General features: G+C 48.9%; 1 protein-coding gene across 3 annotated transcripts in view; it reads left to right on the top strand.

Annotated features, from left to right (window-relative positions):
• epha4b (eph receptor A4b) overlaps positions 1–24,260 on the top strand; it is a 107,263-nt gene that overhangs the window by 4,553 nt on the left and 78,450 nt on the right. The window contains exons 2-5 of one of the 3 annotated variants that reach the window (XM_056292979.1): positions 11,993–12,057; positions 21,135–21,335; positions 22,873–22,980; positions 23,492–23,843. In XM_056292979.1, the coding sequence (XP_056148954.1) occupies positions 11,993–12,057; positions 21,135–21,335; positions 22,873–22,980; positions 23,492–23,843 (726 nt within the window). Of the gene's footprint in view, positions 1–11,992; positions 12,058–21,134; positions 21,336–22,872; positions 22,981–23,491; positions 23,844–24,260 lie in introns of those variants that run through there. The other 2 variants (XM_056292980.1, XM_056292981.1) reach the window with 2 other exon arrangements.

Below are 24,260 nucleotides of genomic sequence, written 5' to 3'. Positions count from 1 at the left end.
GTGGTAGCGGTCTATTCCGTTGCCTACCAACACGGGGATCGCCGGTTCGAATCCCCGCGTTACCTCCGGCTTGGTCGGCCGCCCCTACAGTCACAATCGGCCGTGTCTGCGGCTGGGAAGCCGGATGTGGGTATGTGTCCCGGTCGCTGCACTAGCGCCTCCTCTGGTCGGTCGGGGCGCCTGTACGGGGGGGGGGAGAGGGAACTGGGGAGAATAGCGTGATCCTCACACGCGCTACGTCCCCCTGGCGAAACTCCTCGCTGTCAGGTGAAAAGAAGCGGCTGGCGACTCCACGTGTATCGGAGGAGGCATGTGGTAGTCTGCAGCCCTCCCCGGATCGGCAGAGGGGGGTGGAGCAGCGACCGAATTGGCCGGATACAAATGAGGAGAAAAGGGGGGGGGGATTAGTAAGTGTGAATGTGACAGCCCTTACTTCCTGGTCTGCTGCTACCTCCGGTGGGCGACATCGAAACCCACCACGTTGTGTAAGAACACCCGAATAACAATGCAGCATCCGGAACTGATGTAGGTCGCAGCGGGGATGGCGCGCCACAGACCGTTGCTGTCACGTGCCTACGTGCATTCGTTGTATTTGTGTAATAAAACTGAACTCGCCTCTATTTGACTTCCCTGCTGTCACGGAACAATGTTCCTCAGCGGGGGGAAAAGGGGGGGGGGGGACGAGGCGGCTGCGTTCGGCTGCGGGATTCTGTGTTTTCCGCTGGAGGAGAAACCCGCTGGTGCGGAGTTTCGCACCTGCTGGCGTGTTTCCGTCGCAGACAGGGAGTCGTACCGCTCTCCTCCTCCTCCTCCTCCTCCTCCTCCTCCTCACGCCGCTGCATTCACAGGTCGCTGTCTTCTACTCCTCTGCATCCAGACCACGGTGCACGACGACGGCGCGGTTCTGGGAAGCAATCCAGTCCATCTCGCCTCCTCACCCGTGAAACACAGCGAAAGGAGGGGGGAGGGGGGAGGGGGGATGGAAATCCCGGTTTTATCGCCCTGATCGGAGTTAAGTGTAAACACTGGAGGTTGTTCAGCTGCGTGGTAACTATGCGTGCAACGTGCAACTTGTAGGAGCACGGGGAGAGGCTGGAGAGGGCAGACCCCCGGGGGGAATGGTTGTCTGGTGATGTGGGGCTGCATCATGGCTCAGCTTTCTATCGTGCGACAGAAATTATACAGCAGCCAAATGCACATCGGCAGCATGAGTCTTCTCCTTCAAGCGTGCCGCCCCCCCCCCGCGAATTGCTTCCTCGCTGTCTAACGTGTTAAAGTGTCGATTACCAGGCTTCGACTACAATCAAGCCACTGCCTCCTCCCCCTCCCTCCCTCCCTCCCCCTCCCTCCTCTCCACCTGCCTCCGCCTTTCTTTTTCTCCCGTGACCCCGACCCCCAACCCACCATCTTCGACCTTTAATTTGGCTTAATCGAATTTGGCTTTGAGCTTCTCTCCCTGCATCTCTCTTTCTACTGCTGCTTTGTTTTTGTTTTTTTCTTTCCCTCTTTTTTTCCTTTTCTCTCCCCCCCCCCCGGCGGGAGGGTGGGGGTGGGGGTGGCGGGGGGGGTTGGTCTGTGCCAGGGCCGTGAAAGGCAGTGTTAGTGGGCTTTACAACCCAACAGCGAGGGATTTGGGTTCGGTGTTGATACTGGGTGTTCGTTGCCGCCTCGTGTTTGCTTCCTTTGCTCGTTGGTGAACTCCCCGCCCCGACCCATTATCCGTCCTTTCCTTTGTCCGACATGTCCTTTCCCTCTCACATTCTGTGTTACCACATAGCCCTCTTCGCTTTTTCTGTCTCGCTCTCTCTTTCTGTCTCTCTCTCTCTTTCTTGGCCCTCCCCTCTACCGCGTCTCTATCCATTGTTTACTATAGCGTGGTACCTAAAGGCAGTGGCAGCAAATTAGTTCAGACCTGGCTAGATAGGCGGAAGCAGCGAGGCAGGCAGGCAGACAGACAGAAAGCCAAGCTATCGGACAGTCTGTCAGACAGACACACAATTAAATGTGTTGCACTGACAGGTCATCTTGTCTGGGTGCTGAATGTATGTGGTGTCTTTCCGGAGGTGTGTGTGTGCGTGTGCGTGTGTGTGTGTGTTATGTGTCTGTTTGCATTTAGCACCCTGTCTAAGTGCACTGCTATCTGACATGTGATTTTCTCCACTGCCAATGGCTCGTTCCCTTAGATTCCATTCCAATTTAGCCTCTTGTGACCAACCACTGTGTGACAGCCGTGTGTCTGTGTGTGTACCAACGTGGAACCGGTGCTCTCATTCCACGAGGGGCGGCGTCTTCAGAGCTAACAGAGCGCAAAGAAAGGTCAAGATGGAACCAAAGAGAACCGCTAGGCACACGCGCGCGCGCGCACGCACACACACACACACACACGTACACACACACACAACTACATGCTCCGAGGCAGAATTTAACAGACAGAAACTTCTACAATATAAGCTGCCCTGTGTCTTATTAAGGAAAAAGAGCTTTATCTGTCATTGCTCATTCACCCTATTCATCCCCTACTCAACTATTTTAATTCAGTTCTTTAAATGAATGGCACCGTGTGGCAGTTTTACTGCGGGTGCATGCGCGCATGGTGTACATGCGTGTGTGTGTGCGCGCGCGCGCGTCTGTGCGTGTGTGTATTTGCGTGCGTGCGTGTGTGTATGGAGAAGCACCTGTTTGCCTTTAATTTATACAGGTCATAATTTATGCGGTATTCTCAAGGTCTTTGGTAGTGTGTCTGTTTTTGTGCGTGTATTTGCAACTCTGTGTATGTGTGTGTGTGTGTGTGTGTGTGTGTTTGTTGCTCTTTGCCCCAACGAGATGTCGACAGCTTGTGGAAGAATCTTATTAAAAAAACAAGTGTCAGCATCTAACTGGGTGTCACAGTTCAGACCTGCAGGTATTCGACTAGCTGCACACACACGCACACACGCACACGCGCGCGCACACACACACACACACTCCAAAGTCTCGTCAAGCAACAAACTGGGGCAACGCTGCTGTCATAGACTGTCAGAATGGCGTCTCTCCCATCGCACTGGCGCTGTTGTGCGCTAACTGGCAGTGGGCTCTGTTCTAATCCACCGTTCGCTGCGGAGCTAAAGGGACTATTTCCAAATGTATCTCCTCTTTTACCGGCTTAACTCGTCAAAGGCCGTGTTTATTACATATTTTTAACAGCGTCATGAGTATCTACATGTGCAACTGGTTAAAAAACATCCGTAGGGTATGTTCTCAGCTTCCGTCAACACAAATGTTTCGGTTTAGCTGGGTTTTTTTTAAATGCACCTCATATTTTCCTTTTATAGGGACAATAACTCAGAATGAAAGCTCCTTAACCAGGGAAAACTGTTTACATCACATATTTGAGCATTTATGACTGCCAGCTGGCTGTTCTACCATTGAATGAATGATGTAAGAGGATGTATTATTTAAATTGATGCATATGGGCTAAGTCATCTTGAAGTGTCCACTTATCTTTTTCAAAAACCGAGCAAGACATCTTTTGCATTGCCTCTGTCCTGTCAGGGAGAAATTAAACATCACAACGTGTGTATGTTGCGGCGGCTTTTGATAAACGATGAAGACCTATCTGTTTGTCTGCGCGGCTTGTTTCATGTTCATACAGTGCAAGCGAAGAGTAGTCACCTCTATTTGGTATGCTTGAAGAAGTAGGTACTATCTGCCACAGTGCTGACACTAGATTTAACCGAGACCCGAATTTGATTTTGCCTTTGTATAACATTCGGAGGATAATACGACTACTGCCTCTACTATGGCCCCCCAGGGCTGTGCGATATGATGATTTATATCGTGTGACGATAGAAAAACGTCTAGTTTCAAATTAAACTCCAGCGTTTATTTTGTTGTGTCGCAAATCACACGCTTTACGGCAGCATTTTTCGTCATTTGGACGACCCTTTCCGCTCTTTGGACTCCTTGTTTTTTTTTCCGACCCGCGTTCCGGGAACTCTGCCTCTGATTGGCTAGTACTCGTTGCCTCCGCTGATTAGGTTGGTTAAGGTTGGGGTTAGGGTGGGGTTAGGCATAGGGTTAGCCAATCAGAGATAGAGTAGGGGCGGGTCTTCCCGGAATTCAGGTGGGAAAAATAATAACGCAGCACGGACGCAGGCGGGAAATTTGCACCAAGGCAATACAGACAAACACGGAGGACAGTGAACGTAACGCAGGACTCGGTCATTCCGAACAGAAGGACTCCGACCAGCCAGGACGAAACGAGGAGCTTGTACCATCGGCGTCGCCAGGGCATTTAGCCGGGGCTTAAACCCCGAACGTTTTGAGTTGTAGCCCCGAATATAATTTTAAATGTAAGCCTAGCCCGACAAAAAAAACAAAAACGTAACGTGTGTGAATGTCCGATGCCGGTCATTCCGTGTGTGTGGCGCAGGCGCGCCGCGCATGCGTGGGAGGGTCTGACGATCAGCGCTGAGTGAGGTGACGCAATATACAGCGAGAAGAGACGAGTAGAGGAGAAGCGGCAGAGCGTGCAGGAGGGGGGGAACCCCAACTCCATCTTTCTGGATTTTCCCCAAAGAGAAGGAAGGGTAAGAATTTAGCCCATGTAGTAACGTTTCAATAACGGCTGAAATTGCCTGTTGATTTATGATATGAATTGGATTCAGCAGCTACAGTCATGATATAGAGAATTTCTCTTCATTGTGATCGGAGGTGCCGTTTAGCTAGCGGACCATACTCGTCTGATCCCACAGCATGCTTTTATTGTCCTTTAGCGGGGGTTTTCTCGTAAATAAATTCCCATAAAATGAACTAAAACCGTAACCACTCATTCATACTAATTACTAACAACTACTAATATTTTTGACGTCACAATTCATAATTAATCTGGAGAGTAAACAACAGTTTTTTGAGATACACCTCTCATTTTTTTCAATGATTAAGACATATAATTTTAATGTAAATAAGGTGCCAGAGTGCATAAAAAGCATCAAAATAGAGCTTGTTTATATAAAAAAAAATTCCGGGGGAGGATCCCCCCCTGGACCCCCCTACAGAAGTCCTGGCTAAGCCCCAAATGTCCTCAAATCCTGGAAACGCCCCTGGCTTGTCCCTAAAAGAGGGGCTACTTCTATTGTATGGACGTGGTTTGGGTATGAAAAGTCTGACACGGACCAGAACCAAAACCGAACTTTGCAAAATATGCCGCACGCCGGTCCAAACAACAGACTCGAACACCACTAGCCTTTTACCACCTACGCAATTATAGTTGGAAAGTGTTTTCTATTTACCTTTTCATATTTTATACATTAATATTTTATATTTTGTTGCATGCTTAGTTGAAAATTTGCACAAAGATCCTAAATAAAAGGAGAAAAAAAATAATCAAATATGAGTAAGTACTCATGAGTATATAATTCAAAACGTAATAAGAAATAGGCCTTTCCATATGGTAATTTCATAAAATATTAATTGAATTTACAGAAAATCTGCTATATCATGATATGTATCATTATTGTGATATGAATGACCTACTATATATCATGATATGAGATTCTGATCATATCGCACAGTCTTAAATTTCCCTTTTTAGTTTGGTGGCCCATTGCTACGGATAGAAATGTGTTTTACATGTGCAACTAAAAATGAAGCTGCAGCTTTTTGTAGATGTTTGTGTTGGGGAAACTTCATCCCATTTACAAAGCTACCTAAGTGTTGTTTTGTTTTTTTTTAACACCAAAAGATAGGTCTGAGAATTGTTGAAAATACATTTCACTGTACGTAATTATGTGGTTGCAATACTGCACTACAGCCAGTAAATGCAGGTGGTCTGTCTAGTCTTTTAAACTACCAACTGCGTTGGTGCAAATCATTTTGATAGAGTTCTCTTGCCAAAAGAGCTGTTCTACATTGCCTGTATGAATTGCGCGAGAGTTTCTCAACAATAGCAATTAGAAAATGAACATCTCAGCCGATCTGCCGTGTAGTTCTTCTGCCATCCACCGATGACAGAGGTAAATTGGTTTGCTATAGCGGGCCATAGCAATACAGGCAAATCAGCAAAATTCCTGGCTGTCTTCCGGCTGGACTCAACTAGACTCTGAATGGAAGCCAAACTCACTTTTCCTGAGATGTGTTAAGTCTGCTTTTAATTGCACCACGACTCGTGGACCGGACTGAGCACCTGTGACAAGTCTCAAACAAAACATCTGTGTCGGTAGTATGATGGAAGTTGTGCTGCAAGAAATGCTATTCACAGATGTTCTCATTGAATTTTTACTGCTCAGTATGTTGTTTAATTGTTTTAAGTGAAGTGTCTACATAGAGGCTCCCCCTATATAGCGCAAAGGATGCTGACATCACGTGCTGTGTATTGATTAATACCTGCATTCAATATTGAGTTCCATCCAATATATTCCACACAAAAAAGTAGTGGAAATAACGAAAGTAATGACATTGATAACAAGTAGTGAAAGACTACTGACGTCACAAGGCCTTGGGTTGTGTGTCTAGGAAATGGCTGATGGAAGGGGACAACAATGTGCAAGGTGAAAAAGATGAACGATACAAGTGGTTTTCAGAAAATATGGCAGGAGAAGAGAAAAAAAGAAAGCGCGACGATTTGTTCGGGTGATTAAGTTGACTTGTGATGAGTGGAGAAGTTGATGATGGGAGAAGAGAGAGCGAGAGAGAGAGATGGAGAGAGAGAGAGGAGTCCAGTTTGATCCTAAAGTACCAATTACTCTCCTCCGTCCAGTTTGTTGCCCTGACAACACTCACTCGTTCAACTGCGCTCATATGGGAGTGCAAAGATTGCAAAGTCCGTCTGTGATGCCATCACATACTGTGTGTGTGTGTGTGTGTGTGTGTGTGTGTATGTGGCTGTGACTTCCTCTCAAGTTATTTGTGAAAAAAGGCTGTCGTATGAAGGCTGTTTCTGAGTGGGGGGGGGGTCTCTCTGTGCGTGATCTGTGTGTCCATGTGTCGGCATCCATGTCTCTGCGTATCAGTGTTTTATTTGCGTGTCCTGGTATTTCGGGGAAGGTTGTTTCACCAGTACATATCCCACCATGACATAAAAAAAAAACAACTTCCTTTTGCGGTGCATGGCAGTGCTATGTTAACACTAGGTGTTTGTTGAATAGATTCCTCTCTCGTCAGTAGGTGTCCATCTCTGATCATCATCTCTGCTTGTTGACCGACCTGTTTGAGGCTTCCTGTGACCTCAAAGTGCAGTCACGCACTGAACATGGAGTCTGGGTGGTCTTATTGAGCGGTCTCTTTCTTTGTGGTGTTGGCAACATTTTTTTGGGGGGGGGGGGTGTGCGCGCATGCAAGCAAGCATGTCTGCGTGTCTGCGTGTCCCGGTCTTTCCGTGCAGCAGCCCGGCTGTTGGCAGCGCCGTTTGATTCTTGGCAGGTAAATCACGGCGTCGTGGTTCCCAGCTGACACAGTGGATTACACACCAGAAAGAGAACGGCATGAAGACATAGAAAGAGACGGAGAGGGAGGGATCAAGTAACAGACAAATGGACAGAAAGGGAAGCGGGGGGAGGGGGGGGGGAGACGGCATGACATGTGCTACTTGGGCATTCCTAAAATGAAAGAATGCATGGGAAAAAGTGTGTGGATGTGTGTTTAACTGTGTGTGTGTGTGGGGACGGGGGTTTTATTTTAGGTGGGAAGGCTGTGAAATTGTGAAGTCCTGTGAGAGTGGGCTGATTATTGTGTTTCAGAATGTTGCTTCTGCAGGATCCGTTTGGAAGAGGAGCTGCACAGAGGGTATACGGGACGTCGTGTTTAGCAACTCATCGCCTCGGAGAGCGTTGTGGCATGCGTGTTTGCGTGCACGTGCACGTGCGTTTGGTTTGTGTGACTCGTTAGACAGAACCTGAGCCCGGTCTGAGTGGACTGACTGATGAGCGTGGGGGTTTTTTATTTCGGGGCCAAAGCAGGTCTGGTCCAGCTTAAATTTCACACGCACAGTTTAGCCATTCCCCGGAGAAAAGAGGAGAGGAAGGAGAGAGTGCAAGTGAAAGAGAAATAATTTAATAATCAAGCCTGAGTTAGAGGTGGATGGAGGAGGGCAGCTTGATGAGTCAGGAGGGCGGCGGCAGGGTTGTCCAAAAAGGAAAATATGTATTTTTTTATTTATTTTTTTGCATGTCATCGTAAAGGTATGGTGTGTTAAACATTGGAAATTCTCTTTCCTGTTATCTTTCTCTCTCACTTGGCACTTTTCTTTCACTCCCAATCATGCAGAGACACACACACACACACACACACACACACACACACACAAGCATGCACACACTGTCAGCAGGAAAGGAAGCGATAGACGTTCCATTATTGATGAGTCCAGTCATTGATTACAAGTGATAAGTGGTATTGGCAGGAGGTGTGAGGAGAAGAGAGAAAGTGTTTCTGTGTGTGTGTGTGTGTGTGTGTGTGTGTGTGTGTGTGTGTATGTGTGTGTGAGAGAGAGAGAGTGTATGTATGTATGTATTTGGGTGTGTGTGAGTGTGTCCACAGTGAGCTGACGAATGGCTGGAAAATATAAAGTTTGTAGCAATAGCTTTTTACAAGGTACATACAGCAGCGCTCAACTTGGTTCTCTATACTCAATAACTAAGAGTACTAGTACTACTACTACTACTTTCAGCTGCTCCCGTTAGGGGTCGCCGCAGCGGATCATCCATTTCCATCTCTTCCTGTCCTCTGTATCTTCCTCTGTCACACCAGCCACCTGCACGTCCTCCCTCACCACATCCATAAACCTCTTCTTTGGCCTTCATCTTTTCCTCTTCCCTGGCAGCTCCATATTCAACATCCTTCTCCCAATATACCCAGCATCTCTCCTCCACACATGTCCAAACTATCTCAGTCTTGCAAAACTCAGTACTCAGAGTAACGATGGTTAACCCTAACTTATTTTACCCAGCACGTTGGCGCTCTTGTAATCGAGGCCGGTGCAGTTTCATATCTAATGTTGCTCTTCGTTACAAAATATCTTTCCATTCACTATCATGGAGATGATAAAGGTACTGGAGTCACAAAAACTGGCATGGTCTCCATAGAAAGACATGATGACATCCTTACATTTAGCTGGCTTCCAAGAAACTAACCAATAGCTGTTGTTATTCTTTACAAATGTGTGTGTGTGTGTGTGTGTGTGTGTGTGTGTGTGTGTGTGTGTGTGTGTGTGTGTGTGTGTGTGTGTGTGTGTGTGTGTGTGTGTGTGTGTGTGTGTGCATGTGCACGATAGTTTCCAGAGCATCTTGAAATGATGTGTTCTATGGCAGTTCTATGGCACGTTGGTGCACATCAGTCAACACACCAGACTTTGATCTGATCCATCCATCCATTATCCAAAACGCTTATCCTGCTCAGGGTCATGGGGATGCTGAAGCCTATCCCAGCAGTCACCGGGAGACACCCTGGACAGGCTGCCAGGCCATCACAAAGCCAACACACACACACATTCACACCTAGGGACAATTGAGTACGGCTGATTCACCTGACCTACATGTCTTTGGACTGTGGGAGGAAACCGGAGCCCCCGGAGGAAACCCACGCAGACACGGGGAGACATGGCAGTTCTGTGGCACGTTGTTGCGTGTCAGTCATGTGACTTTGATCTGGTCCAGGCAGTCTAAATGGCCTTTATTCTGTCTAAATACACAGATGTGCCAGTGGGTGCCTCTGACCTTTCACTGCTCAGCACTGCTGCTCCACTCCATTTTCTCATCCCTCTCTCTCTCGCTCTCTCTCTCCCTCCCCCTCCCTCTCACCTTGACTCTGTTATGCTCTCTAATTTTTCTCTTTAATTTTTCTCTCTGCATGATTTTTTCAGTAGCTTTTCTTTTTTCTTTTTTTTTCTGAGCCGTCACAACGCATTGACCCTCGGGAGCTAAGTGAATGTGTGCACAAAGTCACATGCAGGCATTTGTATGTGTGCCTTTGCGGACACATGCACACGCACACACAATCGTGCCCCTGGACCTCACACCCCCCACCCCCCGTGCCCATACGTTAATACAACCTGGCATGTCTTCCCTGCCGTCACGCTGTGCAGCGTTGGGGAGGATGTGTGCAGAGCGGCGTGAACTCAGCCGGGGCGGACGCGTGGCGTGGGGGGAAGAGGACGTCGGACAGAACTGACGCTCCCTTCCTCTACCTGTAGGCAGGACACGTGGAAATGCCTCTGAAAATGAGCTGAAATGCCATTGTCGGCTTCTTTCAACTGAGTGATTTTGCTCATTTACGTTTGGGCAGGGCAGGGCCTCAAACAAGCCCCATGCAAGAGGTAATTGGCTTTTTTTTTTCGGACTTGAAATAGTTTTTCCAGGTCAGTGCCGGCAGCTCACGGTCGCTGTGCAGAATGTGAGCGCTCGCTGCTAACCCGCTAACGCTGGGTCAGTTTACATGGTGTCAGCGAGCAGTTCAGTCGGATCAGCAACCGACTGCAGATCCGTGATCTGTGGACACGACAGGGTGAGGCGGATGCAAGCAATGAGAGGAGCAATGTGTGTTTGTGCGTGCGTGCATGCAAGCAAGCGTGTGTGTGTGTGTGTGTGTTTGTTTTGTGGTGAAGGAAGTGCAAGAGAGGAGAAGCAGGATGAAGAAGCAGGCTTTAAATATTGAATAATTTGGATTAAATAATTGATGTTCAGTTTTGTCAGAGGCTTGATTAGGTCCTGACTGAGGCAGGCCACAGCAGATCACACACACACACACACACACACACACTAGGTGGAGAGCCACATTCCAAGGCATAAACAATCTTAGTCATTGTGCAAAAAGTGGCTATTAATCATGTGTTTTTGGTGGTCCGCCTCACATCCTCTTTGTCACACAAAAGTTATTGTAAACAGAGAGGCATCCGGGTAGCGTAGCGGTCTATTCCGTTGCCTACCAACACGGAGATCACTGGTTCGAATCCCTCTTACCTCCAGCTTGGTCAGGCGTCCCTACGGACACAACTGGCCGTGTCTGCGGGTGGGAAGCTGGATGCGGGTATTTGTCCTGGTGTCTGCACTAGCGCCTCCTCTGGTCGGTCGGGGCGCCTGTTCGGGGGGGACTGGGGGGAATAGCATGATCCTCCCCCGCGCTATGTCCCCCTGGTGAAACTCCTCACCGTCAGGTGAAAAGAAGCGGCTGGCAACTCCACATGTATCAGAGGAGGCGTGTGGTAGTCTGCAGCCCTCCCCGGATTGGCAGAGGGGGTGGAGCAGCGACCGGGACGGCTCGGAAGAGTGAGGTAATTGGCCAACTGCCGTTGAGAAGAAAAAGGGGGGAAAAAATCCAAAAACAAAAAAAGTTATTGTAAACGGGAGACAAAATGTGCAATTCAGACCCCAAACACAAATTTAGTTTACCGCCGTACTTATTGTCAGTTGCTGTGGATGAGAGCGTCTGTCAGACGGTTGACACGTGTGGATGTTAAAATGGAGTATACTCTCAGCTTAAAGCTGCGGCGCTGCGTGAGTTTCGGTGAGTTGGTTTCCTATTTATCTCGAACGGTAACGGCAGTCACACAGACAACACTAATCATCTGCAGCTATCACTCCGTTGCTGTTGTTTTAGAGGGACTGTAAAAGATGCCATGAATAAAACATAGAACGAGCTTTTCCTTTTTTCTTATTGGCCTATATAGCCGAAGTCAGGGTGACTGTGCTTGTGTACTCGTGCAACATATCCACAATGGTAATATGCAATAAATATATAGCGACATTATGGGAAAAGTTGACTTATATATATATATATATACACATATACATATACATGTATATATATATACATACATGTGTATACATACATATGTGTGTGTGTACGTATATATATATATATAGTATATATATATATATATATATATATATATATATATATATATATATATAGTATATATATATGTATGCTGTCTTCATGACGCCTGACTTGCTGGAGAATGAGTGAGAGGGCTGCTGCTTCAGTTTGCTCACATGTGTTCCCTTTTCTTTGTGTGTTTCTGCAGTTACGTTGCTAGACTCCATGTCAGCCTTGGCCGACTTGGGCTGGGAGGCCTACCCAAATGAGGGGGTGAGTATGACCAACGCACAGAAATCACTTACAAACACACATGCACGCCTCCTCTCCGTAGCCCTGCGACGTGAGGAAACGGCAGCAAAAAAAGAAGGAACCTGGCCCACATCTTGCTGTTGTGTGTGGATGTGATGTTTTGGTTTTCCACGACGCTGGCAGCAGCGAAGCGTCAGCGGGTAGCGCTAGTGGAGTGTGCGTTTTAGAGAGCGCTGGGTTCTCAAGCACTCCTTGCTAAATCGGGAGTCTGTAGGGGGAATTTACAAATTATTTCCACTGTGCTGAAAATGCTCTGGCGCTGGAGCCTCCTCTCACAACGGGGCTGCGATTTTGAAAAGGAGGGTTGGGGTGAATATTCTTATGTAACGGGAGATGAAGTGTCGGTGTTTATGCTGCTAGTGTGTATGTGTGTGTGTGTATATGTGTATGCTTTTTGGTGGTGAGTTACTCTGTCTGAGAGTCTTATGTGCAGGTGTTTGTATGTGTGTGATATGTATGTCTCTGAAAGAGTTTCTGTGTGTGTGTGTGTGTGTGTGTGTGTGTGTGTGTGTGTGTGTGTGTGTGTTTGCATGGTTGCATAACCAGCTTTTTGCAGGTATCGGGACCAAGGGAGTCTGGAGTGCAGCCACCATGCATCTGAAAATGACAGCAGAGATGGGATGGGAGAGGAAGTGAGAGAATGTTGATAGAGAGAGAGAAAAAATGGAGGCAGAGCATTCATTACAGAAATAAGAGCGCGTTCTCGGTGTCACTCGCCACAGTGACGAGGGAAAAATCTATTGAATAACACCGAACTAATTCTATTTCCCCGTGAGATGCAGTTCCTCTCTGCCACTATTCAGCGGTGGTGCCTTAAATCGGAGGATGCCACACACATTTTCATGCTTGTAGAGAGCAGGGAGGCAGGGCCGGAGCTAACGCGATGAGGGCCGCGCAAGTTTGTTTTTACCCTGGGTGGGAGGGATGCTTTGAATGTGTTGTCATGCCGTGTGTGTGTGTGTGTGTGTGTGTGTGTGTGTATGTGTGTGTGTGTACGTGCATGTGATCACACTCAGGGACTGCACTGCATCGACACTGATATTCACATAGCTGTTTGCCTACATACATCCGTGTATGTTGGGTTCACATGTACCCCAGTTGCCCTTTCCAAAACCGAAACATACTGGACAATCTGAACAAGTCTGGAATGAGAGACAAGGAATATAAACGAAGAACAATATAGAGCACATTGTCACCTCCAGATATGTTTCCAGAACAAAGCTATATTCACAGTGTTCTCTGTAGCGTGATGACAACAGTACAGGATGGGCTCACAGCGGTCTGTATGCTGTACTACAGAAAACCTGCTCTTCCTAGTGTCCTCCCATGCCTTACCGATCAGCTTTGGTACAGTGTGTTCGCTCGCAAATATACTCCATACTCTTCTTTTTTTGTGGCTTCTTTTCCCTCTTTTTCAACCCCAATTGTAGCCAGCCAAATACCCCACTCTTCCGAGCCGTCCCGGTCGCTGCTCCACCCCTTCTGCCGACCCAGGGAGGGCTGCAGACTACCACATGCCTCCTCCGATACATGTGGAGTTGCCAGCCGCTTCTTTTCACCTGACAGTGAGGAGTATCGCCAGGGGAACATAGTGTGTGGGAGGATCACGCTATTCCCCCCAGTTCCTCCTCCCCCTGTACAGGCGCCCTGACCGACCAGAGGAGGCTCTAGTGCAGCAACCAGGACACATACCCACATCCGGCTTCCCACCCGCATACACAGCCAATTGTGTCTGTAGGGACGCCCGGCCAAGCCGGAGGTAACACGGGGATTTGATTCGACGATCCCCGTGCTGGTAGGCAATGGAATAGACCACTACACTACCCGGACACCTTTATATGCTCCATGCTCTGTTGAGGTTTTGAAGGTGTGCACCTTCATATCTGAGAGTTTTTTTTTTATTTTCCCCTTTTTTCCCCCCAATTGTACCTGTCCAATTACTCCACTCTTCCAAGCCGTCCTGGTCGCTGCTCCACCCCCTCTGCCGATCCGGGGAGGGCTGCAGACTACCACAAGCCTCCTCCGATACATGTGGAGTCACCAGCCGCTTCTTTTCACCCGACAGTGAGGAGTATCCCCAGGGGACATAGTGCGTGGGAGGATGATATTCCCCCCAGTTCCCCCTCCTCCTGAACAGGCACCCTGACTGACCAGAGGAGGCGCTAGTGCAGCGACCAGGACACATACCCACATCCGGCTTCCCACCCGCAGGCACAGCCAATTGTGTCTGTAGGGACACCTGACCAAGCCAGAGGTAACACAGGGATTTGATCCCCGTGTTGTTAGGCAACGGAATAGACTGCTACACTACCTGGACATCCTTACATACTCCATGCTCTGTTGAGGTTTTGAAGGTGTGCACCTTCATATCTAAGAGGTTTTTTTTTTTTTTTTGGATTTTCCCCCTTTTCTCCCCAATTGTACCTGTCCAATTACCCCACTCTTCCAAGCCGTCCTGGTCGCTGCTCCACCACCTCTGCCGATCCAGGGAGGGCTGCAGACTACCACGTGCCTCCTCCGACACATGTGGAGTCGCCAGCCGCTTCTTTTCACCTGACAGTGAGGAGTATCACCAGGGGGACGTAGCACATGGGAGGATCGTGCTATTCCCCCTCCTCCCCCCGAACAGGCGCCCCGAGCGACCAGAGGAGGCGCTAGTGCAGCGACCAGGACACATAACCACATCTGGCTTCCCACCCGCAGACACGATCAATTGTGTCTGTAGGGACGCCCGACCAAGCCGGAGGTACCATATCTGAGAGTTTTTGCGAGCCGCAGTTACCCATAAACCCCTCCTCTGTTCTGCCTTGCAGAGACGTTTGGACGGACCTTCACAGAATTATTCCAGCTTCAAGGTTCAGCAGCCGCCAGGTCCAAAACTTAATTAGTGCACTCATGTTACCTTTAACTAATTTACGGTCAATTTTGGGGTGTCTTTCGTTCACGTGTGTTATCGTTCTGCCCTCATTTTCGTCCGTCTCCTTTTCCAAGGGAAGAATTGAAGAACAGCTTATCCCCGGAGCGCCGGGATCCTGTTACAACCGTTCATAGCATTGCTTACTGATGTACTGCAGAGATATCATGAGGCTTGGCTCCATGTACCTCCAGACAAAGAGCCAAACCATCTCAGCAGGTAACCCATAAAAATAATCACAGATGAAAAAAAAAATTACGTGTAAGTAATCACGCTACCTATTTCACGAGCACTTGAAGGGCCTCATTTCTTCATCGGGGGTTTTATTACTTCCTGTGTGCGCCACTCAACCAAGAAAACGTATCTGTTTTCTTAGTCATAGGTCCCCCGTCAGCATTTTTCTCAATTGATGCAGTGTGATATGAAGATGTAAACGTGTTATTAGCGGTGTCACTTAAGACTATAAATGCTGTCCTTGTCCTCTCCCATCTCAGCTGGGTCACGGTCAATCAAGACTCGAAGAGACCCGCTCAGTGTGAAATATAAACACCGGTTCTCGGGAAATAAAAGACGTAATCGTATAATCTTCCGCTTAGGCTGGTATTTTTCGACACCCAGACCGTCGAGGAACAGGCCGAGAAAGACAAAACAAGGTGACTGACTGAAGTAGCAGGTGGAGAGGTGAACTGAGCGGGCGAGAGAGAGCCAGCGGAGGTTTCGCTCACACCCTGAGAGAGGGGGAAGTAGGGAGAGTGAACGTGGAGCGATGCCAGAGCTTTGAGGGGGGTCTCTTGGGGTCTTGTGTTTCATATAAGGGGGATTATCTAGTTGACCTTTGAACTGTGAAACCTGGGGATGGGTCTCGACGAGGCGCATTCCCACCACTTTGAAGCCACTGTCGCCTCAAATCACTCCCAAATCACACACATGACCCCCACAGATCACTCTTAATCTGCAGCCTGCGCAGGGCCGGATGTGTTTGAAGCTGAGCGGAGCGACCCATTTCTGTCACCGGGCGGGGGTGTTCCTGGTGAGGGACACAAAACAGACACGCCATAATTATGTTCGAAAAAAGGGAGGCCCCCACTGCATCTTTATTCCTTCTCTCATGGAGTCCCCCACCCCACCCCAAACACACGTGTGCGCACACACATACTTTACATATACCTCGATCTTCCCACCCTCTTGCTCTCTCTGTTTAGCTCTCTGTCTCTCTCGCTCGCTCTCTCTTTCTCCCTCTCTCTCTCTCGCTCGCTTGCTCACTCTCTCTCTCCCTCTCTTGCTCTCTCTCTATCTGTCTCTCCCTCGCTCACTCGCTCTGTCTCTCGTGCTCTCTCTCTTGCTCGCTCTATCTGTCTCTCCCTCGCTCACTCGCTCTGTCTCTCGTGCTCTCTCTCTTGCTCGCTCTCTCTGTTCTCACTCGTTCTCTGTCTGTCTGTTTCTCGCTCTCTCTCTCTCTCTGTCTCTCTCTCTCACACACACACTACATATACCTCGATCTTTCCACCCTCTATCTAGCTCTCTCTCTCGCTCGCTTGCTCGCTCTCTGTCTTGCTCTCTCTCTCGCTCGCTCTCTGTCTTGCTCTCTCTCTCCTGCTCGCTCTCTCTGTCTCTCACTCGCTCTCTCTATCTGTCTCTCTCTCACTCTCTCTCTCTCTCGCTGTGTGTGTGTGTCGCTCTCTCTCTCTCTCACACACACACACACACACACACACACACACACACACACACATTGGAAGGAGCATTAGAAACCAATAATGCTCCTTTTACCTTGAATTCTCACATACATGACCCAAATTTGCACCAACCTGTGAGCGTACAGTTCCACATTTCATTGTTCGTGTAAACGTTCATGAGCAATGACAATAAAGTTGGATTGGACTGAATTAGATTGAACTGAACTGAACTGAATTAAATTGACCTGAATTGAGTTGAGAGGGTATTTGTGTTATGTGTCCTGTATTGAAAAAAGCAAAAGGAAAAAGAAGAAATGAAATAAGCATGATCTGGCTCCAGAGTCTTAAGTCCAAGTCTGTCCTCATAGGTGGACCCGGCAGATAATTGCAGAAAGAGGGATATTATGTTAAGCTGTGAGCGGTCGAACCTAAACCCCGATCTGACATCTCTGCCTCACTTCAAAGCAATCAGGCGAGCTGTGTGCTGATTGGCTGAGGGTGACGGCGGGTTCAGGGACGAGGGCTCCACTCTGAATGTCGATTATTGTTCAGACCGAACACATGCTCGCACTGGCAACAGGTTAGCAGGGTAGTGTAATCTGTGTGTGTGTGTGTGTGTGTGTGTGTGTGTGTGTGTGTGTGTGTGTGTGTGTGTGTGTGTGTGTGTGTGTGTGTGTGTGTGTGTGTGTGTGTGTGTGTGTGTGTGAATAATTGAGGAAGCAGGAGAGAGAGGGCTTAAACTCTTCGGTCTGTCTAAACATTTCCCCGGTTATATATTTTTCCATTTCTCCCTCCACCAGTAGTTTGGTGCATTACGAGCACATAAATGTTATAGTGGCGGGCAGGTTGTGTTCCTGTTCAGAAACACACCTGTGCGCTCATACCGGGCGGAGTGACAATGAGCAGACTCGCTCCGAGGGAAGTAAGTTGCAGGAAGTGATTGTAATCCAGACACTCTAAACCCTGCCTACAAAGAAATAAACAAAGACATCATAAAGCCCTTTTTATCCTTCAACGACTATTCCCATAAATGCCTTAATCAGGGCTCTCCGGGGACCCGCTTTTGTGTGTATTTCTGCATGAGTTTGCATGCATGTGTGTGTGTGTGTGTGTGTGTGTGTGTGTGTGTGTGTGTGTGTGTGTGTGTGTGTGTGTGTGTGTTTCTGTGTTCTGTGATGTCCAACTGGTCCCAGCTCTGCACAGATGGGTCCGTTTAGCTGCCAGGCGCTCCTATAATTTACCCACATTCATTCCATTTTCCTCATTTATCTTTCTCTCTCTCTCTCTCTCTCTCTCTCTCTCTCTCTCTCTCTCTCTCTCTCTTTGTTTCGGTCCCTCTGTTTAGTCAAGAGTAGTCCATCTTTTCGGATTACTCTTTGTGTTGTTGTGCATGTTGTGAGTGTGCACGACTGCGGCCAAACGGGGCAAATTTCAGAATACCCACAATCCAATTCAGGATGGCTTTTCCGATAGATAGATAGATAGATAGATAGATAACACATTCCCCAAAATAAAAAGTAAAAATGGCTGATTTTTTTTTTTTTTGGTCAGCAATCAAAATGTTAGCCTGAGAAGTGGTTTCAGATTGAGGTTGGATTTAGGGGTAATACATGTCACTTTAAGGTTATCCTGCATAAGGAGTTGGAGATTTACTCCAAACCAAACTAATGGCAGCAGGTTTGACCGAAGATAACATGTCTATAATTTAACTGTATGTAACAAAATTACTGAGTGTGAACACAGAAAACCTTAAGCTGGTGTGTACTTGTGCCTGGTTATACTACTAGGTGCGTACTGTATGTACTCGCTCTTATGATTGGCCAGTTGCAGATTACAGCAGACTGCAGAGGGCAATTCCACCTGACATAAAGCCGTGCTACTTGTTTTTTTTTTTGGGGGGGGGGGTTCCCCGTTTTTCTCTCCAGTTGTACTTGGCCAATTACCCCACTCGTCCGAGCCGTCCCGGTCAAGTTGCCAGCCACTTCTTTTCGCCTGACAGTGAGGAGTTTCGCCGGGGGGGCGTAGCGCGTGGGAGGATCAGCCGCCCCCCCCCCCCCCCCCGAACACGCACCCCGACCGACCAGAGGGGGCGCTAGTGCAGCGACCAGGACACACACCCACATCCGGCTTCCCACCCACAGACACGGCCAATTGTGTCTGTAGGGACGCCCGGCCAAGCCGGAGGTAACACGGGGATTCGAACCGGAGATCCCCGTGTTGGTAGGCAACGGAATAGACCGCCACGCTGCTCCTTGTGTTACCCCTTTTGTTTTCGCCCCTGTCTCCCTTAGACTCTGTTCCTCTATATGATAGATGACCGGGGCCTCTTAAAACAGGCTGCCGTGAGAGCTGGTTTGTTTCCCTTTGCCGGCTCGTCGCTAGCTGTTGTAGCGGCCTGCGGTGGTCGGGGCGGGAATGTGTCTGTGTCTGTATGGCGGCGCCCGGCGCTTTGAGGTGAAATGCGTCAACCTTTTCCGGGTTGTTGGGCTGTCAAATCAGATTCCCCTCCAAAAGCTGAACCTTGGCTCGGGCCCGCTGCATCTGGAGGTTTCTCAGCCTTTCCCCCCCGCTGTCTCCTGTGCTGTTCCGTCGTGCCGCTCCCCCGACCCTCCGCTTTTCGCTCGGCTGCGGCCGCTGCGCTGCTCTCATTTGAATTTCAGAAGAGGGCAGAGATGAAACGTCAATGCTGAAAGGCTGGCCTCGCCGATCCAAGACCCCTTATTGGTTTTTAAGTGCGCGATCATTGCCGGTTTGGCTGCGCACCAGCGTCTGTTGGTGCAGGTGTGTCCGTGTGCACGTATGGGGTGTTCGTGTTTGAGTGTGCAGCAGCGTGTGTATGTGTGTGTTTGCGTGGTCGGACTGCTGTGCGTGGATGTGCGCTCGTCACTCCGGAGCTCAAAGCACCAGTCCGAAGATGATGACAAGAGCTAAGAACAGAGATGGTGGTCCGCTCATCTCTTTACCGCAAACCGGGGCTGATCCTGTGTGTGTGTGTGTGTGTGTGTGTGTCTGTGTGTGTCTGTGTGTGTCTGTGTCTGTCGCTCTGTGTATTGAGTCAGTGTCTCTGTATGTGTGTATCCAAGAATGGCAGTTAGCTTCCCCTTGAGTGGATCAGATATCTTGACTCTCCAAGACCGCACTGGGTTTTCTTTTCCCTTTTCTTTCTCTTTGTGTGTGTGTGTGTGTGTGTGTGTGTGTGTGTGTGTGTGTGTGTGTGTGTGTGTGTGTGTGTGTGTGTGTGCGTGTGAACAGAAATGTTTTCCTGCTCATGCCGAGAAGTGTTCTCAATTACAGCCTTGCTTGCAAGTGGAAACAGATGGAAGCAGATGACGGGAGACAAAGTAGCTCTGTCCTGCCTCGTTCCCTCGCTCTTTCAAACACACGCATGCACCTCTACAGCACTTATACACACACACACACACACACACACACACACACACACTTAGAAAAACACACTCACGCCATGTACACGTGCGGCGAAGACAAAAAGAGTCCTTCAGTCATCTTGACACAGGCCATCACTCACCCTCACCCAGTCGTGAAAACAGAACATACACACGGGCCGTAGGCTAGTTTGCACAACAGACTCCCTTGAACCCAGGCCCAGTTTCCCACAAGCAGTCTTTGGACTGACAGATTCTTTGTCCATTGACTTAAGACGACGATCTCACAGAGGCGAGTGTGTTGTAAAGCTATCCTTGCCTCTTGCTGTGCAGCCGTCCGCCCGGTGTGCTCGTCCACTTGACCTTGGGCCGCAGTGCACTTGATGGGAGACGCTCATTTTATGCTGATGCTGGAGGTAGACGGGTTTGCACGGCAAACACAGAATGCCCCTGATTTGATTCTCTCTCTCCGCCTTTCCTCTCTCCATCACCGCTGACCCTCCCTCGTTCCCCCATACTCTGCTCTTACTCTTTCACCCACTCCCCCCACACACACCCTTTCTTGCTCCCTCCCTCCATCCCGTTCGTCCTCTCAACTCGTTCTCCTCATTTTCCTGCCTCCATCCTTCAAACTCCGCGTCGCTTCATTTCTTCCGCCCTCCATGCTTTCTTTGTCTTCCCCTTTCTCCCCTCACTCCATCTTTCTCCCCCTTTTTCACCATCTGTTAGCCGGATGCTAACTGTAGTCACTGCCTTTTGAAAAAATACAGAGGCCTTGATGATCATTTGTTTGATTAAGGCCACGCCATGAAATTAAGACCTTTTAATCTGAAGTGAGAAATTATTTGTTCCTTGACCTTTTCTTCTTTGTTTGTGACAGGCTGTGTTGAGTTATGCAGTGCATCCTGGATTACACCAAAGCACCAGAAAACACCATATCACCGATACATGTCTGGCAGCTTCTCATCCACTTCATCTTCTCTCTCTCTCTACCCCCTCCCCCCTTTCTTTCTCTCTGTCTTTCCCCTTCCCTCACTCTGCCAACACTCCTCTTCTTGTCCTCAGTGGGAGGAGATCAGTGTGATGGATGAGAGGAACACCCCGATGAGGACCTACCAGGTATGTAACGTCATGGAGGCCAACCAGAACAACTGGCTGAGGACACGGCACATCAGCCGCGACGGGGCACAGCGTGTCTACATCGAGATCAAGTTCACCTTGAGGGACTGCAACAGCCTGCCGGGGGTCTCCGGCACCTGTAAAGAGGTCTGCATGCACACAGAGACATACAGACACACACACACACACACGCATAAAGACGCACACAAACACTGGTGCATACCATGGTGCAACGATAAGGGAAGCCATTCTTTAAACCAGATGGCCTGGGTTCAAACCGCTGTGACAGCAAATATTTCCCCCCGCTGAAGTGTCCTTCAACACGCCACTTAATCCTCACCAGTTCCAGGGGAGCTGTTCTGGTGCAGACCCTGCCCTGTGACCTCACTGTGGAGACGGGTCAGACTAAAAGACACATTTCTCCTTTGAGTTTTAAAACAGAAGATTTTTTTTGGGCGCTCGTTAAGTGCCCGACAACAACATGAATAAGACCTTTCTGGCAGGGGGGAATCAGACCGTTCACCACGGCACCCCCTTCTGCCATGTTCTGCTTATGGAGCTGTTAAAGGAAACTGCATTGTGATAATAACTGATGGCGGCACGGTGGCACAGTGGTTAGCGCGGTCGCCTCACATCAAGAAGGTCCTGGGTTCGAGCCCCGGGGTAGTCCAACCTTGGGGGTCATCCCGGGTCGTCCTCTGTGTGGAGTTTGCATGTTCTCCCCGTGTCTGCGTGGGTTTCCTCCGGGTGCTCCGGTTTCCTCCCGCAGTCCGAAGACATGTAGGTCAGATGAATCGGCCATACTAAATTGTCCCTAGGTGTGAATGTGTCGGCTCTGTGATGGACTGACCGCCTGTCCAGGGTGTCTCCCCTCCTGCCGCCCAGTGACTGCTGGGATAGGCTCCAGCATCCCATGACCCCGATTGGGATAAGTGGCTTGGATAATGGATGGATGGGTAATAACTTAGAAAACGCGTGTGCACACATGCAAACAAACACACATGCAAGCCCACTTGAGTTTGGGATGTCTTTCGATGGATGACGAATTGAGAAACGGAGAAGAGGAGTAAAAAGACTGACATTTCAGAGGAATGGTTCCAGAGTGAGATGGAGACGACGCTTTAAAGGGTTTTTTTTGCAGTTCCTCATCTATTTTTCACTCTCCTCTATCTTCCGATAGCCTCCTTTTCACTCCCCCGCCACATTCGTCTCTGCTCAGTAGGTGCATCTGGCCTTTGCTCCTTCCCCCTCTCATTACTTCAACAGAAGAAGTACTGCAGAGAGTGCGGACTGAAAAGACACTCGGAGAACGAGCGGCAGCAGTCCTTCAAAGAGCGTTTGGGCCTATAGACAGTCACATGGAGTGGCTGCTGAGCTAGATAAACACGATTAGAAGAGAGACAGACAGCTGTCTGTATTCAGAGCTGTCAGGGGCTTGTTAAAATTTCACATTGAATGGGCCTGAAATTAAAATCTGTCTCTTGCATTCTTTCTATGCATGCCCCCCCCCCCCCCCGCCTCGGTCTGTCTGACTCTCTCCCTGTATGTTCAGTATCTCTCTCTCTCTCTGGACTGCCTTTTTCTCTCATGTTGTGTTACACTTTTTTGATGACTGGTTTGTGGAAATTGAAAGGTGACGGCTACGCTGTGTGTGTGTGTGTGTGTGTGTGTGTGTGGTTTGCAGACATTCAACATGTACTACTATGAGTCCAACAATGCCAACCTGTGGTTCATCAAGGAAAGCCAGTATGTCAAGATAGACACAATTGCTGCTGACGAGAGCTTCACACAGGTATAGACACATATGGGCATATGCACACACACACACATGCGCACACACACACACACATACACACCCATGCACATTGATGAGCATATGCACTCTCACACACTTATCCTCCCCAAAGTTTTAAATAGCAGCTTCTCTAGGCACATACAATTGATCAGATGCTTAACGTTAACTGAACATTTACATGTATATATGTATGTAATATATGCATGTATGTATATATGAAATCTACCATTTGAAAATAGATTTCACCTACTCCTACAAAATCATTGTTGGCATGACACTAAACCCTATTATGGATTTTCCTCCAAAATGTGAGTCGTTCTAATCCCGTCATTTACAAAATAGACATGACTTTGACGACAGCATCATTTCCTGATTTGAAATAGCTGATGAATTTCAGGTAGCGAAATTACAGCGGTTTAGACTTTAACCCCCCAATTACTATGGGGCAAGGGTTTTTAGATGCTTATCCTTTTCAAATAAACAGACATAATGTCACCTCTCTTCTCAGGTGGATGTTGGCGACCGGGTGATGAAGCTAAACACGGAGGTGCGGGATATCAGCAACTTGAGCAAAAAGGGATTCTACCTGGCCTTCCAGGACCTGGGGGCCTGCATCGCCCTGGTCTCAGTGAGGGTCTTCTACAAGAAGTGTCCTCTCACGGTGCTCAACCTGGCCCAGTTCCCCGACACAGTCACTGGTGGAGACTCAGCCTTGGTGGAGGTTCACGGCGTTTGTGTGAATGCCTCAGAGCAGTTCGAGGCTCCCAAGATGTACTGCAGCGCTGACGGTGGCTGGCTGGTGCCCATCGGGAGGTGTGTGTGCAAGCCAGGCTTCGAGGAGCACAAGGATGTCTGCCAACGTGAGTGGGGTGTTGGACTGGGGAGCATAGCTTTGTGTGTGTGTGTGTGTGTGTGTGTGTGTGTGTGTGTGTGTGTGTTTGTTTTTGGGTATGTTTGAGCAGGGTGGGGGGAGGCACGGTGGATCAGTGGTTAGTGCGGTCGCCTCACAGCAAGAAGGTCCTGGATTCAAGCCCCGGTGTAGTCCAACCTTGGGGGTCATCCTCTGTGTGGAGTTTGCATGTTCTCCTCGTGTCTGTGTGGGTTTCCTCCGGGGGCTCCAGTTTGCTCCCACAGTCCAAAGACATGTAGGTCAGGTGAATTGGCCATACTAAATTGTCCCTAGCTGTGAATGTGTGTGTGTGTCGGCCATGTGATGACCTGGCGGCCTGTCCGGGATGTCTGCCCACCTACCGCCCAATAACTGCTGGGATAGGCTC

This window comes from Lampris incognitus, chromosome 14 (genome assembly GCF_029633865.1).
Source record: "Lampris incognitus isolate fLamInc1 chromosome 14, fLamInc1.hap2, whole genome shotgun sequence".
Lineage (NCBI taxonomy): Eukaryota > Metazoa > Chordata > Actinopteri > Lampriformes > Lampridae > Lampris > Lampris incognitus.
This window is presented reverse-complemented; position numbering and strand designations above follow the sequence as displayed.